The sequence below is a fragment of the Arvicanthis niloticus genome, chromosome 30 (genome assembly GCF_011762505.2).
Source record: "Arvicanthis niloticus isolate mArvNil1 chromosome 30, mArvNil1.pat.X, whole genome shotgun sequence".
Taxonomy (NCBI): Eukaryota; Metazoa; Chordata; class Mammalia; order Rodentia; family Muridae; genus Arvicanthis; species Arvicanthis niloticus.
This window is the reverse complement of record NC_133438.1, coordinates 15,789,300-15,809,342: the sequence shown is the minus strand read 5'-3', so window position 1 is coordinate 15,809,342 and position 20,043 is coordinate 15,789,300. Positions and strand designations below refer to the sequence as shown.

The window sequence follows — 20,043 nt, the reverse complement described above, 5'->3', positions numbered from 1 at the left end:
TCCAGATTCCAATAGTAGGAGGTGGAGATGCCTGGCCTCAGTCTCTTTTCACCCTTCATCTGTCTATGCTCTAGTTGAGGTAAGATTGAGGTCACTGAATCTTAGAGAGCTGGCACAATCTTGGTTTCTTAATTGCAAAACTAAGTAAGAATTTGAGGGTTCCACCAGTTTCCAGTGGTGCTGTTGAATGCCTCTTTTTTGTTTTACCTGTTGCTTTTAATAGTGGAGTAAACACAAAAGCTAGGATATTCCCTCCCACCCCAATATGTTCTTGTAATTTGAACATCTCCTAGCTGCACCATTAATGGTTACCGATGGCTTGACCACCAACTTGACATGTGATTTTGTTCAGAGAAAATAAAATGAAGAGATTTATCACTTTAGTGTGTTTTTATTTGTATTTGAAAAACAAAAATAACTTTCTAGAGTGGACTAGAACATTTTAGCCCCCATTTAGTGTCTTTGAGCAAACTGACAAGCTTTCCCGTAATCCTACATGACTGGTTTGGGAGCTTGCTGACCTCATGTGTCCAATGTTAACCTCACACTTAAACCCAAAATACAGATGCAGGAATCTATGTTTCAAACATAAAAAGGCCTGTGGCTTTAAATAAGGAAAGGGTGTCCTTCAGTTATAGTATGGAAATTTCATGACTTTCATCAAATATGGATGTCACTGTACTAAAATGCAGGAAGAAATATTCTAAAAAAAACACCCCACTTTAGTCTCCTCTTCCTTCTTTGAACACAGCAGGCTTTCTTTTTCATCCTATGTACATAGTAGGCTTCCTTTCTCATCTTATATATATAGTAGGCTTCCTTTATCATCCTATGTACACAGTAGGCTTCCTTCCTCAACTCATTATTTGTCCAATATTTATTGATGGAAATATTATGTATGTTTCTTTAGTGCCCATGAAAATATTAACATATTTTTCTTGTTATGAAAAGTAACTTTTTCTTAAGAAAACCTTCAGTTGTGGAGATAAATTTTTAACATGATATGGAACCTGAGGCTTAAGAAAATATGACTAATCTGGATTAGTAGCTACTTCAAGCTCATAGTTTAAATTCCACGATATATTTCAAAGCATGCTTGGCATTTTGTTTGTCTTGGAAATGACTGGCATCAGGGAGTAGCACACCCTTCAGCTTTAAATCTGCATTCTAGAAAGCTTCTCTTTAACTAGAAATTTGTTTCCCCTTATGGTCCATAGAACACCCAATTATTTGTGTTATTTCACTTCTTTAACCATCAGCATCCAGTTATGTTGCCGACTTCCGGGGGTGTTGGGGGCGGTTATGAAAATAAAACTGAAAATAAAAGGTCTTTGGCTGTCTGACTTGTCACATTAGTGTAAAATGTCCTTGATCCGATAGCTTTACACATGACTAAACATCTTTAAAATGTCAACAAAAATGTTGCTTTATCCAGTGGTCTATAATTATTCCTGTATACCTACTGATTTCTTTTAATTATACAACCCTGTCTAGTGCTTTTATTTTTGTTGGCATCTTGACTTTTGGGAATATAGGTTTTTGGCTCTGAAGAAGATCAGAGTCATACAATAGGATGATGATATTAGTTGTATTCCATTGCTACAATGACCTACTGGAGCCTAAGTAAGAAAAAAGGTTGGTTTAGCTCAGAGTTTGATAAGCTGAAAGTCAAACATGCAGGCTCTCCAGTATGCAAAGAAACTGAGTCTACCATCTAGATGACATAGTGAGAGTTTCATATGCAAATGAGGAGAGATGACATGACCTGACAGGAAGGTATATGTGTGTGTATCTGGTATTAAATGTGAACTAATTCAAGTGGAGATGTCACTTACAGTGTCCTCTGTGACTAAAGAACTTTCCAGTAAATGCCATCTCTTAAATGTCCCATTGTCTTGCTCACATTGCTATGCCAAGTACTGCATCTCTGACATATGAATGCCCAGTGGCCATACCATATCCACACCATAGCAATGACTAAAATAGTTATTACATTGCGATCACACAGATTTTGTGACAATGTCCAGTATCTTCATGCTCATATCTACACACTTTCCAGGTTACTGTAAACCCCTTTCCTCCTACTTGGGGAAGTTTTAAGTAGAAGTACATAGGAATCTCTTATCTCATCTCTGATTATTTTTACTTATACGTAAGGAACTGTCATAGCTAACCTTGAATTAATGACCCTAACAGCTATATTTTTATCTTGCAAAGACGGTCTCCCATGTTAATCCAGAACAGGTTTAAACAAATGTGAAATACATGGTTCTTATTTTGTTGTTATTTTTATTACCATAGCATGTTACATTTGTATTTTGTTGTTTTATTCTTTCTGGTGACTTTTTATTGAAAGGTTTTGCAAAATTATATTGGACCCAGTAAACCAACACTACAGGTTATTCCACTACTTGATTTTTTAAGGAATTGATTTTTTTTTTTAAATATAAAAATGCTCTTAAATTTTGACTTCTCCAGAGTTACCAGTATTTCTATAATGTCTGTTCTCTCGGTGAGACAATTAGTTTAAGGTCTTGTTCAGTTTCATCATTTGGTCATTTGAATTATTTTTTTATAAAAATATCTAAGTCTGTCATGTGTTGATTAGAAAGATGTGACTGTTGCCTCTTCCCTTACAAAGACTCTATCTTGTATTCTCCTAAGTTGAGTGAAAGTCTAAGTCTAATTACATGAGTCACTTGAGACAAGTAAGTCCTTGTATATTTCCTTTTGTGAACCTATGGTCACCACTGTTAGCAGTATGTCCTGCTTCCATAGTTACTCTGATTGACAACACTAGGGGTTGGACGTGGGAGGCTCCCTAGCATGAAAACCTCACACATCATGTTTAATTATTTTGGAGTGAGCACAAATGATGTATTTATTGTGAACATATATGTAACATATCTTTTATTACAGTGATTAAATGCCATATTGTGCTTAGACCCAGGAACAAGTTGACAAACTGTTTTGTTTATAATTGTCAGGGAATTTTCTTTCTTTCTTCCTTCCTTTCTTCCTTCCTTCCATTCATCCATCCCCTCTTCCTCCCTCCTTTCTTCCTTCCTTCCTTTCTTTCTTTCTTTCTTCCTTCCTTCCTTCCTTCCTTCCTTCCTTCCTTCCTTCCTTCCTTTCTCTTTCTTTCTTTCTTTCTTTCTTTCTTTCTTTCTTTCTTTCTTTCTTTCTTTCTTTCTTTTGCTTACATGTAGAATTTTCAAAATCTCCACCAATAATATTTTTTTCTTAATTTTACACATATCTATCACACGTGCATATAAAAATAAATGTATCAGTCTATATAACATAGTGTAAAGATCACTTTGTTATTGTAAAGACTGAAATGAAGTTAATGGATCTAGCCATTGTGTTAGTGCGTATCAGCATAAAATGAAGGTGAGCAGCGCTCTTGTACTCCGTATCTTTTGTCTCGATGCAGAAAGAGTGAGGGCCTGGACCGTATGACCCAGGTACACTGAACATGCTGCTGGGCATTTACGGCAACTGCTGCAGTTATCCTCATCCTCCTCCATATATTTTGTTCTTCCTCATAAAGGTGACTGATGAGATTGTGACCTGGGGACCTGTTTATGTCTCTAGACTTACAGGGAGGTGAGCGTTGGAGTCAATGGCTTTCCCACTTTTACTACTGAGCTGATTGTTATTCTTGGAAGCACCTGGATGTTCTTCCCTTGAAATGCTGTGAGCAGTTTGAGTTCTGACAAAGCTAGAATGAGGAATTAAACGGCCATAAGAGAACTCTTCAGTACTTTTTTACTGTGTGACTCATTTAAAAGCATCTATAATTTTACTGTAATGTCTCCTAGACTGCCATCTGGATTATATAATGTTGAGAAAATAGTATAATCGTTAAATTCTTATAATACTTCGGAATTTTGAACCAGTTCATTGTGTAGGAAGTAAACATAAAATTCAGTAGTTTAAGGTCAAAACAAGATACAGAATCACATTTGTATCACAGTGTAGTAAACTTCATATTTCAAAAATTCCCTCATTTCTACCTATACCTTATATATGTACCTAACCTTGCTTTTAGTTTTTTGCTGACAGGTCTGAAAGGCCACTCTGCTCAAGGAAGTAATAAAGTGATTGCAGCAATGCTTTTCAAATCACAGGAACTAAAACATAGAAGTAATACATAAGTTATAAAATTCTGGATGCAAAATTGGCAGGTTCATCACCAAAGTGATTCTTCCTGTTTTAGCACTTCAAGGTTCCGGGAGACAGCCATGGCATGGAGATGAAATATCAGATCCTTCTGGGTATGAATACTCATTACACTGTGAATTGAAATGGAGAAATATTACTTAATATGGAGAGTAAAAATTCCATCTAATAATTTTCTCCTTAGCTGAACTATTTTATATCTCACATATAATATGCATTATACCATTATATCTCACATATATAATAATATAACATATTGTTATATTTAATGTATATACAAACATACTTTCTGGTGCTAGTATAATTATGTTTTTTGTATCTGTCCTGATTTCTAGTATATATTCACATTAAGAACTATATAATAGGATATTTTTCAATGAAAATGCTGTTGAACAAAACTTTTCAACGGATCAGCTTTGACTTAAAACAGAAAAGAATTGTTGTTAGATATTTTGTGGTATCTCTTTTTACCAGTAAGATAAATCATGGGTTGCCACTTGGTCACTAAGCAATTGCTTAGAATGTGTTCTTTTGTTCTGGTCAGCTAACTCCTCTAATTAAATAGTAACATTTTGTAGGTGCTGTGTCTCAGTGTCAGAGCAACTGGCCAAGCTATATGGTTCAGAGTAGGAAGTAGTAAATCTTACTTTCTGAGGACTTAATTTCAGCCTCAGCAAATGAATGTAATAAAACAGGAATCCCCACGTCTTCCTGTAGGGTCCGACACTGAAGCCCAGTGTGCATACTCTTCAAAGATCAGGTAAAGTGTATACAGATAATTGCTTTTCTTGTGTTTACACTGAAAGTTTCTTCTTACATGCTTGGCTACCTGGCCACTCATTCATTAACAATAATAGTATTGGAGTTTTTAGCTCACTGCAAGAAGTACTGAAAATACAAAAAAAAAAAAAAAAAAAAAAAAAAAAAAAGAAAAAATGTTTTGTAGATCAATTATTGTTCTAATGAAACAGAGAGCTAATAACGCTGGTTTCATTAAATCCAGTCACTGTTGTTGACTACTTGAAAAATTCCATCTCCTAATAATGGTTATGCTTTTGTCTTGGGTGAAAAACAACTTCATTAAAAAATGAAAACCAGCAACTTCTCTTTCTCTCTTCTTTCCTTTCTTTCTTCTCTTTCTCTTTTTCTCTCTGTGTGTATGCATTGGCACAAGGACGCTTCTGTGATAGCCCAGCCTTGCCTCAAACTCACTATTTAGATATAGTTAACATTGAATTCCTGACCCTCTTGTCTCAGTGTCCCAAATTTTGAAATATGATGCCCACACTACCACACCTGGATTTATCTGATCCTGGGGCTTTAATCCAGGACTTTGTTTATGCTAGAAAGCACTCTGAGATATATCCCTAGTCTCTGAAAGTGAATATCTTGGTTACAATTATTATTGCTGTGATGAAAGGCCATTATCAAAAGCATACCAAGGAAGAAAGTGTTTATTTAACACTTTCTTGTCACAGTTCTTCACCAAAGGAAGTCAGGACAGGAACCTGGAGAGCAGGAGCTGATGCACAGGCCATGAGGGCTACTAATTACTGGCTTGCTTCCCCTGGCTTGCTCAGCCTGCTTTTTTACAGAACCCAGGTCTAACAGACCAGGAATAGCACCACCCACAATGGGCTGGGCCCTTCTCCATCAATCACACATGAAGAAAATGGTCTGTATGGAGGCTTCTTCTCAATTGAGGTCCCTGCCCTCTTTCCAGGTGACTCTAGCTTGTCTCAAGTTGATGTAAAACTAACCAGAATAGTAGCTTTTTTATACTTCAATTCTTCGATCTTAATGCAGTATTGTCAAATAGTTTTAACATAATTGACTGTAGTTCATGTAGTTCATGTTCAAGTGATGTTTAGAAAAAAATTCTTTTTTTTTTTTTTTTTTTTTGGTTTTTTGATGCAGGGTTTCCGGCTGTCCTGGAACTCATTCTGTAGACCAGGCTGGCCTCGAACTCAGAAATCCACCTGCCTCTGCCTCCAAATGCTGGGATTAAAGGCGTGCGCCACCACCACCCGGATAGAAAAAATTCTAAACCACATTCTAATAAAATTCTAGATGTGAATGAAATTCTTTGGATAGTTCTGTCTACTTTTCCTTACTCACGTATGTTAAAAGATTGCTTTACAGAAAATATCATCTGATCACTTGCCTGGGATTGTGCATGCTATATACACAAATATTAATTTCTCTGTGTTTTTTGTTTTGTTTTCTCTTTTTGGCAGTGGACTAGCTTGCATGAATGAATGGCTAGCCTTGCACTATTGGAATTGTAAGAAACTGCTCTCTTCATAAGTAGAGAGGTAAATGATAGAGCTCAGGTCAGCACAGACGTCACCTTTTGCATGTGTCATCACTTACAATTATGAATCATGTTAGTGCGCTTCAGGACTCTCAGAAGGGAGGGGCTAACCTGAGTTCTAGGGTAGCCGGTCTCTACCCAGAGCTCCAAATAAATATCTGCTTTTCACTGGAGACCACGGCAGCTGCAAGTGCTCTTTGAGAAGCTCAGGGGCATAGGGGCTGCATGTTTCCCTAAGCTCTATTGTTCCGGCCCTCCATTGTCTTTGTGAGTAAAGTGTTTGAGTGAGTTGAGTGATATAATTTGAGAGTGTATACATCACTTGAGCTGACGAAGTTTAAATGGGGTTTTAATGTAAAAGTTGCTTAACCTAAAATTAGAAATCCACATAATGTAAACATAATGAGTTAATTTGTGTGAAAGAAAATATATAAACCTTGCAGGTAACATTTTTTTCTATTGGTAATATACTACAAGACAGGTGACAGAAAAGTAAATAGAGAAGTATCTGAGTGCCTATAGAGTTTATTAGCCCTGGAAAGTCAAGTATCAAAAACAGCAGTAAATGAAACAGTCTTATGAATTAACCTGAAACTGGGGCTGGAGAGATGGCTCAGCAGCTAAGAGCACTGACTGTTCCTCTAGAGGACCCAGGTTCAATTCCCAGCTCCCACAAGGCAGTTCAAAGCTGACTATAACTATAGATTCAGAGGATCCCACACCCCCCCCCAGAGACACATGCAGATAAAGTACCAGTGAACATAAAATAACAATAAATAAAGCATTAGTAAAAGAAATAACATGAGACATCATTATGTATTTTGTAAAGACACCTAGGTTAAGTTCATAAAACGGAAACGAAAAGGCCTTGCTGAGTAAGCCTCAAGTTGTTTCCGTGCAGTACTTACTTTGTACTCTCCACAGCCAATGAAACCTATTCTATTGTCATACACATGAAAACTAGTGCCCAAAGAAAATTATTGTAATTATGAATGACCCAGATCCCATTTGTCAGGGACCGCCAAAAACAAAGTTTCTGTTTTTATCAGTGTGATACTATTGTGTTGTTATCCCGTTGAAATACAATCGCAAATCATTTAAGTCTATTATAGGGAACTCAAAAGTAAGCTCGTAAATATGGGACATAGAGAACATTTCCTTCTCAGTTTCTCTACGCCTTTCCTTCCAGACAGACCATCCAGTAGGCTACAGAGAGGCACCATGAAGAAACATCCTAGTGAATCTGTCATTTAACAAAAATCAGAACTTGATTAACAGTTCAGAAAGGAAGGAAATCAAATTGACTTTGAAATGATCATTTCATGTCACCGCATGCTAGGAAACAAGAAAAACAATGTCTCCATTTAAATATTCATATGTTAAATTTTGTGGGACTTTACATACTTCCAAGGGCAGTGATTCTGGTTGTTCTTCAGAAGCAACCCCTCTGACTTCATTTTATTTGCAAACAATTCAAGAGTTAAAATATGTTGATGTAGCTTAAATAACCTTTTTTAAAATAATTTCCACTGTTCCCAGCATGGCTATAAATTTTTCTCTCAGGGGAAAGTAATGTCCACTGACAACTTTCTAGCAAGTAGCAGAGTTGAACAATCTCCCAGGAGGGAGGAAGCCATTTTACATGTTTATAGCCAACTCAAAAAAATGCTTCCTAGACGTAATATCTTCTAAAGGCAGGGGACATTCCAGCAGTAAAGCAGGTTTTGTATATGGGGTTATATTAAAGCATTGAAATGGTCACAGAACCTGGCAGAGGGAGAGTTGACATAGCACGGAGTAGAAATGAGTAAGGAACACATTACAGCATAGCAGGGACTGCAGGGATGTGGTTGAAGAGCTGTATCCAGAACATAGAAACAAGGGACTGAGTTTTATCTAGAAGAGTCTTGTGAGGAAGTGAGGCTTCCTGACTGTTTCTCTCCTCTCTGTTTATATTAACTTTAGTTTTTTTTTTTTCATTTCAAGCACTGTTAGCAGATGTAACATCATTAAATACATTGAGTTTGTGGTAGTTTTCCACAGGAGTCAGAAGACACCAACATATCATAGCACCAAATTTTATAGTGGGACTGCTAATATCCCTGACAAAGAGATAAATCAATGGGGGAACAGATAGGATTGAAAGGAACTTAATTTATCTCGTTTAAACGATGGACATGGCTGTGTCTTTTGCCTTGACATTTACTCTGTTGCTGACATTTTCTGGCTTTCTGGCTTCTGTTTCCAAGTTTGCATTTTTATTGATTGACTGAATTTTGATAACTGGCATATATCTTTAAAGAACTATTATAATGGGAATGATCGAGTGAGAGAATATCCTTTCGTCGTGGCTTGCTAGTTTTCGAGACATTTAAACATTATTTTAGATATTAAACAAGTAAAGCATAAGTAAAGCATGCTGAATATATAATTGGGATTTCCTCATCATATTTTGGATCCAGAATAACAAATGGAAGTCATTAATGGAAAGTTAATTGGGAACGTTGGCAAAGTTTATCTTGTATTTTGATGGTTGCATGCTTCACTTGATACCTAGTGTACATTTGGGATTTATTTGCACCATACCTCTGGGTCTAGTAGCATATTAAGTTATGAAGAATATTAGCATTGCTCCAAAACAATTACTTGTTCATTTGCTAACTGATTAAAATTCATGCATAATTTATTGAAATGAATAGAGATTTTATAAATAAATCTCCTTGTTCTCTGGGGGTCTAAAAACAAAATATATATGCTAATATAAGATCTCTTTTTACCGTCAACATCAAAACTTTAATATTTAGTGGTATATTACTCTCCTTAATGTGAATTTCACTCGTAACCATGCTGTTAAGCAGTGTGTCTGCTTCTCAGCTGCTTCGCATTTTGTGGCAGTTCCAACCTTGTGCTATTGCTGTGATTATTGAGGGTTCCAGTTTTGCCTGACCAGAGGAAGCAAAGTAAAACTGATGGGGGTGTCGCTGCTGTTCTACAGGCCAAGGCGGACAAGGCTTCAAAGTTATTTTTTTTTCATTTATACATGTCATTACTTATGCATAGTATTAGATCCAATATTCAATCTCGGATTAAATGGTTTTGTTCAGTCAAACATATAAACAGACAATCAAAATATAGCAAATAGCAACATACAGAGAACCAGCTGGTGTATTTTAAAAATGTACTTTCTTAGTGACTCTTGTGATAGCTTACGTGTGAAAAGACTGTGCAACGTTAAATATCACATTCACATTTCCCCTCCCATTGCTGTGGTGGCTTCTGTCTTTTTGAAAGTTGGCCTCCGGGCTCCAGACTTTACTTTCTATGTCACTGAATAAAACAGAAATGACAAAGGCCTGTGATTGTTCCTATTACTGGCTTATGCTCACGTTGTCCCCTTCTTCCACATCCTTCCTCCTCTTTCCATCTTCTCTACTCTTGATTGTTTTTTTTTACGGCAAATGTGGAAAGACTTCTGATGGTGACATCTAGCATTGGATACACACACATAAGGTCAGTTTTTACAATATCTGTACATATAGTTCAAGGAGGATTATAATTCACTTACCATGTTTTTGTTTTTTGTTTTGATTTTTCTCTTCATTTATCATGCTGTATATCAGGTCATTGGTGAGCCTTAAAATGACGGAGGCCTTGCTGCTTTGGGGTAGAGCCCCAGTGAGCTGTGAATTAACATTGTTTCCTAGCATAACTGAAAGTAGTCACTGGATGAGCTATCTGGAATGCAGACAAACACTGCACATGTGGAAACAGCCCCCCTTTTCTAGAAACTACAATGGTTGGAGACACTACATATTCTAGGACATTCTTTTTGATCCATGTCAACTTACCATGTAGAGAATTCATGCTCTTGCCATTTACTTTGTAAGCTTTTGAGTGGGAAATTGCAATTTCTTGGCTTGGAAAGTCTTCCTCTGTCCTCCTTTGTCTGATGGATGAACACTCTACAATGTTGGATTGACTCAAGTGTTCCCTTTGAAGACGGGCTTTATTGAATTCACTTGTGACGCAGACCACCGTCTAGCTAGGCCAGAACATTCCTCCTTACTGGTAAATACTTCTCCAAATCATTCAAAGAAATTTGTATGGGTAAAGGTTATAGAGTAGGCATTAGGACCGACTTTCTGTAGAAATAGCACTAAATGCCTACAGCACATATAACACATGGTAATTAGGTTTCTTTTTCATGCATAAGTATGGTAAATTACAGCTTACCTTAGTCTTTGGCAGCCAGTCTGAAAGCTATTTCCTTAGTGGATTCATTCAAGAAGAGACCACTCATTTTCATATTTATTTTCAATAGGGAAAAGTTCATCATCTCTATTATTTATTACTTTTGCAAACTATTTCATATATATGTGTGTGTATTTATATACATATATGTGTGTGTATTAATGTATACATATATACATGTATATATGTATATATATATAAAGTTCTATCAAAATTCAAAAAATAAGTATAAATATGTCTTCTCCACGTTATATAAATACCCAACATACAGAACCTTGTCAGTAGTAGTTAGTAAGCATGTCCTGCGAATTTTAGTCCTATAACCTTTGAAGTTGTAGTCTCAAAAGAAATTGTAGTCTGTTTAGAGATTCTAGCCAGATAACCTTGTCTCTATATTGTGGTCATTTGTGATTGGAAAGAATTTTAAGCTAGTAACCTTTTAAAAATTATAAATAAAACTCAATGTTAGGCCATATCTGAAAATTAGTGTAAACTTGCTCGAGCTGATGAGACCCTCTTTGTGCAGTTCTTTTCCTCTCTCTCTTTTTTTTTTCCATGTACTATATTGCTATTAGTAGTTCAAAAAATTCTGTTTGTGCAGTCCTTTTCAATCCAGGCCAACCCGGAGCCCTATGTGGTTATGTTAATAGTTTTCCTGTATGTGATTTCCTGTGATTTTTCAGCATTAATTCTTAAATCAATTTTGGGACAATTATCACCTTCTTAAGATTAATACTTTCTTTTAAACCCTTTCAAGTCCCTGAGAAGTATGGTCTAGAAGTTGAAGAAGAAATACCAGCCGATGACAGTCTATTAATGGGACCCCTATGCCCTGTAGTCTATTGGACAGGCTGTGCACACAGAACCCTGTGTGGAGTCCTCTAGAGACAGCTCAGTCTTTCACTGGTATTACTGTTAAGGGAAAAACCTGCCCTAATACATTATTCATCATTTCATAAGTTCACATGTTGAAATAATATTTTCCAAAGTTTCTGTCAAGCAAAATATCTTAAGCCACCCAAAATTAAATTGCAATGTCCCTTTGACATTTGAGCTTAATACGTGATATATGGCCTATTGCATGCCACTCTGGGGGCCAGTGATATAGAATGATTGGGCATTTCTTCTGAGTGTAAATTTCAATTCCCTACTCTGGGAGGTGGGGTCGTGGCCCCAGCTTCTCTTCTATCTTTCTGGTGCCTCCTCATTAGCTCATCTGCTGGAACTTTGGTGTTGCAAGAAGCAAAACAAGAGCAGAGGCAAAAACAAATAAAGAGAAGAAAATGTCTGATCTCACCTCCCTCTGTGTTTGATGAAATCTGCTCCTCTCCAGTGCTTTTCTTTATGTCCCTGTTCACCGCCGTGCATTTGGAACTTTCTCTCCTGGAAGTACATGCTTGTAAGAAGAGAAAACTTTTGCTAAATTGACCAAAAGCCTTCATAAAACCAATGGGTCTTTAAATTACAGTTGCTACATCATTACTTTCTAGTTTATATTTTCTCTCCTCCCCTTCCCTCTCCTTTTCCCCCTTCCTTTCCTTCCCTCCTTTTCTTCTTTTGTGCCTTTTGTTCGGGGCCAGACTCACAATTTAGCCCAGCCTGGTTTAGAACTCACCTTGTTGACCTCACGGTTTTAGCAGTCTTTGATGCAGCCTCGGCACCACCCTATCTGTTGGGACTGCAAGCATGTGCCAACCAACCCTGACTCTGGTCACCTATTTAACATTTACCATGTGCTCCTAAATTATCACTGTCTTTTGGTTGCATATGAATATTATATATAACATATTTACTTATAATATGTAGTTACTGTTATTATATCTCTGTTATAAGACATTTACCTAATTAGAGCATACATTTGTCTCTTCTAGAACCGCCTAGACCCATTGCACCTCCCCAGCTGCTTGGGGTTGGGCCTACTTACTTGTTGATCCAACTAAATGCCAACTCTATTATTGGTGATGGCCCCATCATCCTGAAGGAAGTTGAGTATCGAATGACGTCAGGATCTTGGACAGAAACCCATGCAGTCAATGCTCCAACATACAAGTTATGGCATTTAGATCCAGATACAGAGTATGAGATTCGCGTCCTGCTTACCCGACCTGGTGAAGGGGGAACTGGGCTCCCAGGACCACCACTGATCACCAGAACGAAGTGTGCAGGTAAGCCTGGAAATCTGACCTGTCCTTTGTCTAGGAATCTTCCAATAGTAATTAACACACACACGGTACTCAACATTTTGATTATTTGGTGTATGATTTAGAAATACAATTTAAAAAAAAATTTTTTTGTTGAATTTGTTATTTGACAGTTTTATACATGTGCAGTGTATAAAAGTTTTCCTGACTTTAGTTATTCATAACCTTGTTTATATAATAATAGGCTTGATTTAAGAGCAGTTTGAGAGTGTCTTTGAAACTCTTCTACTGTTTGATAAAGCTAGAGTCTTGTGTTGTACACTAACTTTGATGAGTTTTCTGGCTTTCTGTATAATATCTCTCTCTAGTAGCTATATATCTCTGTTAGCTGTAAAGCATTTCCGTTCACATTAATACTGTAAACCTTTTTACCACATAGAAATCATTTTCCTGAATAATTTTATCTGCAGTGGAACAGTCATATAATATAGAAAAGTAAATTGATTCTAAGACTAGAGAATCTTTTTGGTACAGTGCCTGGCACACAAAGTCAAAGCAGGTGAGCTCTCCATCACCCACAGAAACTGCACAGGTGAGCAGGTGAGCTCTCCATCACCCACAGAAAAGCTGAATGTATTTGTGCAGATCTCTTACTCCTTCCTCCCCTGGGCTGCAAAGACAGGCCAGTCCCTAGAGCTCACTGGCTCTGGGCAGTCTGTGAGTTCATGGCTTGGAGAGAGACTGCTTTAAAGAACTGAGTGGAAACACCAAAGAAAAATACACTGTGTCAGTCTCCAGTCTCCAGATGTAGACACACAATGAGAAAGAGAAACAAGCAAAAAAATGCCTGCACACAATAATAGCCACCCTGTTCAGGAAACCCTCATCAGCTTGACACCTCCTAGTGAAAGCACAAAGTTTCCTTCCTGTCATTGATCTGTCTGTGCTTGGAAATGGGTGCTGAAAATATCAGTATACTTATAGATCCATAAGAAAATTACAACGTAAAATGGCCTTTGCTGTACCATATTAGAGAAATTACTAGTTATGCAAAAGCTAAAACATTTGATCTCCTATTATTTGAGCACATTTTTACTTTAATCCTTATTCTCAAAACAGTAAGTTTTAGTTCAAAGGGACATTTTCGTATCCATGAAGCATTAGGTGAAAACACACACACACACAACCTGAGTACATCTTGAATATCTTATTATTTATAATTTCATTGGCCTATTCCCCAAGAATTCTAATGTAGCACATTGTAGTTGATACATATTTTTACTGCAATTAAGTTTATGTAAATTTTTAATAGCTGTGTCATGTACTTTAAACTTATGGGACATTTAGCTGTTGATTCACTGGTTTGGCAGCTAGGAAGTAGAGGGTCCCCTAATGTGTTGGTTGGCATCTGGCAGTTGAGCCTTGGAGAAGTTTTGACTCTCGTTCCCCTTGTGTCAAGGCTCAGCTTTAATTTCTCACTTTGCTTTTAAATATTCTGTGGAACTGTGACCTCTTCTTTAGAGTTTCCTGAGGAACGGTTTGGATACTAAAGCAACTTTCTGCAGAGAAGGCGAGCTGAACTCGCTACCTAGTCAGAGAAGTCACTGCAAAGTGAAAAGGTGAAGGGATTGAAATACTTAGTCTCTTCTCTGGAATTAATATTCTGTGCTGCCCTCATAACGACTGAGTCCTTTTTACAAAAAACAAAATAAAAAAAACCAAAAAACAAAAAACAAAAAAAACCCCCAAAAAACTGGGCAGTGGTGACGCACGCCTTTAATCCCAGCACTTGGGAGGCAGAGACAGGTGGATTTCTGAGTTCGAGGCCAGCCTGGTCTACAGAGTGAGTTCCAGGACGGCCAGGGCTACACAGAGAAACCCTATCTGGAAAAACAAAACAAAAACTACATATTTTTCTACAAGAATTACTCCTTTAATATGCAATTTTTAAAAATGACAACAGTTGATAACAATCAGCTTCTCCAGTGCTTTTCTTCTTGGATTTGTCTCTACTTCCTCTTAAATCTCATCGTGAGTTCTTCCTGTTTTCATTCTCATCAGAGTAGACCATTAAGAATGACCAGCAGCTTGAGGAATTTTATGTAGCTGTGTAACCACAAAGATGCTTGAGAGTCATTGTTGCTGAGTGAGTTTTAAAGATTACAAGTAAATTTCTCAGGGCCATTTTGCTGTATTAAGTAGGTGAAGACACCACGTTAATTAATGAACATTGATTTCTGTTCCCTATTGATGTGTGGGTTCAGAGTGTATTGAAGTAACAGAAGAGAAATTATAACTGGAGATGACTGTAAGAACTGTCCCATTTGGAGAAGAAAGTAGAGGAAGAATATCTCCTGGTCAGAGCTGCTTCTGACTTAGAAAAATCCTGATGATTAGAAATTATATGGGCCTTTAAAGTTTATTCCTTATTAAAGTAACATTTAATTTGTATGCTTATCATGAATTTGAATGGTATCATGTTACTCAGTTGTCCTTTTACTTTGAGAAATATGGAATTCCAGATCATTTTTCACCCTTGATAAATCTTTAGCAATGTTTATTGTAGTTAGTATCTTCCCAAAGTTACTCTGACTTAGAATTTTAGGGACAAAGCAGTATAGACTAGATATTTTTCCCAAGTGTTTATCAGATGTGAGAGAAGACAAGGCCACCACCGATCAGAGCCAATATTAAGGTTAGTATTAAGTTCTAGTATTTGAAAAGGAGAGAAAGCTCATGTGGTAATCTCCAACCATTCTCTGAATAAGAAAATTAAAATATAATTTAAAAAAATCATAAATCTAAGACTAAAGTCAGTATTAGTTTAAATCCTGATGCATTTTACACACCTTGCCTCAAGATCCGTTCCCTTTTCTCTAAATCAGAGCATCTCAGGTTATTAGACCTTTGGCCTCAACCAGAGACCATGAAACCACAAACTGCCATGTGGTCCGCACAAGTCACGCTAGTGGCTGGTTTTTAGCAGAAATGTCAAAGGTTTAGAAATGATGTACAGGAAAGATCCCTTTGAGATATCAAGATGAAAGTTCCCACCTCCTGCTATCAAACTGTACTTGCCATGAATAATGGAATTTACATAGAATTGGGCTCTAAATCTTCAAACCTTTTTAAACAGGAAAGACATTGAATAGTTATTATTTTCAAATAGCCATTTCTATACACTATGTGTTAAATATGTTAAGTCACCCAAAACTTTAAAAGTATAAGTTTTTCCTAGTGAATTACTCCCCCACTCTACCCCTCTGTCTTTTTTCTTGTTCTCCATTTCTTTCTGTCTCTTTGTGTAAATATGATACCTCATTCACATAATTCTTCTGTAATTTCAAAGGAATAATACCTTCTGACACTCAGAGTTTCTCGTTTTATTTTGCTATATTATACCTTGTATATTACCAGTAAATTAATTACTGTATGCTTTTTCTCGTGTTCCTCTTTAATGCATTTTAAAGTGTTTGATGTTTTATGTCAGATGGTAATAAAAGTCAGTTGGAAGACATCTACCAGTAAAGTGAAAAGTTTTGCCATGAACATTGTTTATAGCTTTACATTTTTTAAGGAAAATTATGCCTTATGGCTAAGTACTGATGAATACTTTTTTAGAGTCAGCACATAAAGTTAGCCGTCATGTGATATATTCTTACCAGTCCTAGTCAAGGAAGATGAATAAACACAATCTGTGGTCGATACAACCCGGAGTGGGTGTGTGGCTAACTTAGTCCCTGAAACCGCACAGCTTAATGTTCCCTGTTTCACTTGGAGTGGAAGCAAAGAAGATTTTTGCAGAACATTCAACATACAACAACAGAAGAAAAATGGAAAAAAACATAATAGTTTACCATTTTCTGAAAATACCCTGCCTCGTTGGTTAAGCACTTTTTTTTTTTTTTTTTAACCCTTGGAGGCACATTCAAATGCAGTCTCCTGCTTCAGGGTCTCTCAAGTTGGGAGATGTGGTAATTATGGATGGTCGTGGCTGAAGCCACTTAAGCACATTTCACACTTCTCCATTAACCTGAGGCAAGTGTTTATTTCACTTAGTCTGCAGCCCGACTCACATCAGTGTTCATATAATGTTTCTTCAGGCATTTTATACATTTTGAAAAGCGGGCTTAAATGCAAAGTTGCCTTAAGTGGTAAGCAATTCAGACACTCTATGGAGCAATTTGAGAATGTCTGCTTGTTTTTTTGTTGTTTTGCTTTTTGTTTTGTTGTGTGTCTTTTTTCCACTGGGTGTACCATCTAGTCTATAAGCAGAGCAAAAATACACTTTCTCCTTCTCATTAGATGGAAAGAAAACGTGCCATCCTCGGGAACAGTCTACCTTGCATGCTTTCTCAGTTGTACATTGAATTTGTTTCTTTAAATTGCCTTCTGCTTCTGGATAAGCCGTCGGGGAATGGCTTAATGATTAACTGGCCTTTTTGCTGCATCTCTTTCATAGGCCAGGTCAGTCGGTCAGAGTGCCCACAATGTAATATATTTACACATTTGGGGATGTTACTCAGTACTCTTATATTGAAGTTCAATGCCCTTGGCAGTTTTGAAACGACAAGTAAAACTCTGTGTGTGTGTGTGTGTGTGTGTGTGTGTGTGTGTGTGTGTGTGTGTGGTGGAGGGGGATGGTATTCTTTTTTAAAAAGGAACATCTACTGTACATGCATTTCTTATGCCCCAAATCAAGAGTATAAAAAAAGGGTATTTTCTTTTCTTCTAGATGGGTATTTTCCAGATTTCTTGATTTGTGGAATTAAATTTTGGCCCTTTAGGTACAGCTTCATCCACAGAGAAACACCGAATTTTACTCTGGTTTAAGATAGTTATCTGTCTTAAAGACTAGTTCCCACTAATACTCGGGCTCGAGTTTGGAACGAAATAAAATTGGGTTGTAAAAATTGATTCAGTTTAATAGTCTTAAGAAGGCTATTTCTTCAGTTAAAATAAAAGGCTTATATCAGTGTGTTCTTTTCACTTTTTAAATAACATTTTAACTTACACATGATATTTGTGTTATCAAAGATCATTTTTTGAGATAAATTTAATAAAAAAAATGATTCTGTTGTTGAGGTCAAGAAAATTAAAGATGGAGCTGCAGAGATGTTTCAACTGTTAAACATACTGTTTTAAAGAAGAAAATAGTGCAAAGGCTGCCATGACTTTGGCAGTACATTTTTCTCATACAGTTGAATTTAAGCCCAGTTCTACCATTGCCATCCTGAGTTATACCCACTATGACAGCATCGTACACTTAACAATCTATATATTATAACTATATTTAAAAAAGCATAAATTTTCTGTGAAAATAAAAAATGCTGGGTCTGGGAGTTTCACTCGGTGATGCAGGCATATCTAACATTTGAGTCACTGGGTTCATTTCCCAGCAATAAGAAAGGAGTAACGGAAGGAAGGAAGGAAGAAGGAAGGAAGGAAGGAAGGAAGGAAGGAAGGAAGGAAGGAAGGAAGGAAGGAAGGGAGGAAGGGAGGAAGGGAGGAAGGGAGGAAAGGAGGGAGGAAAGAAGGAAGGGTGGGAGGGAAGGAGGGAAGGAGGGAGGAAGGAAAGAAGAAAGGGAGGGAGGAAGTGAGGGGGGAAGAAAGGACCTGTCAGAAATACAGGGCAACTTCTCATTAGAAAATAAGTTTTCGTCAGGCATTGGCAACTTTTCTAAACAGAGATGTTCTCAGCGGTGTTTGCTTTGCAAAGACACGTAGCTTATTCCGATTCCTTACCTGTAATATGATGCATGTCACCAGCCCCAGCCAGAGTCACCACGAGGACGGTTCAGTTGCTCCTTTTACTGTCCTCAGTGGATCTGTCATAGTGATGAAAGTACTAAAAGGGCTGACAAAAATCCACTCTGTAATTTTAGTCATCAAAATACTGCCATGTCTGTGACTCTGGAGTTCATAATTTCTAGGAATATATTCTATATTTAAACATGGGGTGCCAGGTAACTGCCATGAAGGTTCAATTAATGGGCAGTCATGAAGGCAGAAGCCATGCGGAGTTTGCCGCTTACTTCCTTTGTTGCAGTGGGATTAGGAACTGGATGTACAGCTACTCAAGTAGCTCAGCTCGCACACTATTCCTTAAGCAGAGTCAGTAAAAATGTAATTACCTTTACTAACTACAGATGGATTGTTGTCAGCATAAAACTTTCTCAGCTGCCTTACATTGTTGATGAAAAGCGTTTGGCAACCCGTGAAAATGGCACTGTATTTATTTATCTTCGGTGCATACCACATGTTGAGTTGGTTAACGGTGTCATTAAGTACTTTTTATTGGCTTCATTTGTTTTTATGGAGTTTTGCATATTACAATCAAGCCGACAGGTGGCAATGAGCGTCAATCTCACGACATGTCACAAGCATTCCCTCAAGTCCTAGGATTTTTGACAGCGGATAGAATATTTTTTTTTCTTTTAAAGCAAATAGTGATATTTGTTTTTCACAGCCAGAAATGATGCGTTAGTGGTGTCTTAAATGATAATTACACAGACGTGTCTGATAAAATGGCCTATGTACAATTAAAATATGTGGAGCCAACAGGAAAATGAAAAAAAAAAAGTGTCAATTATGGGAGCAGGTTCATGGGTGATGATGGCCTGGGAGCTTCTAGCTTCTGATGCATCACAATTGTCCAGCTTTGTCCTTGATTATTTTAATTCTACTTCTGCCTTCAATTATCATTCTGTGTTCCATCTCTTATTGAATTATAGCATGTGTCCTTTGATTTAAAATAACAAAATCAAATCACACTCAGGCAAAAAAAAAAAAAAACATTCAACATTTCTTCCCTTTCATTCTCAAACATATTCATTCTCTCCTTCACTGAGTGTGCAAGGGTGGTAAGAAGATAATCCTATTTGGTATTTTTTTTTTAACTGTGTCAATTTAGTTAGCCATTTAAGGAGTTTTGTTCACTCTGTACAGCTTTCTCCATGATAAAAATTATTTCCATCATTTTTTAAGAGACTACAAATCTAAACATGGGACCACCAACGTAAGGAGTTATTTCCTGTCTTTCCTGCCTTGTTCTGACAGATGATATCATTGTTCCTAATGATTCTGTGTTTGCTCTTTATCCAATGTATGTGAAACCACAGGGAAAAGAGAAGCACATTCACAGTTAAGAGA

The 20,043-nt window shown here is 37.0% G+C and overlaps 1 protein-coding gene across 11 annotated transcripts in view; it reads left to right on the top strand.

The window, feature by feature from the left end:
• Positions 1 to 20,043, top strand: part of Ptprk (protein tyrosine phosphatase receptor type K) — a 501,415-nt gene that overhangs the window by 297,771 nt on the left and 183,601 nt on the right. For all 11 annotated transcript variants that reach the window (XM_076927962.1, XM_076927965.1, XM_076927961.1 and 8 more), the window contains exon 7: positions 12,622 to 12,915. In XM_076927962.1, the coding sequence (XP_076784077.1) occupies positions 12,622 to 12,915 (294 nt within the window). The remainder of the gene's footprint in view (positions 1 to 12,621; positions 12,916 to 20,043) is intronic.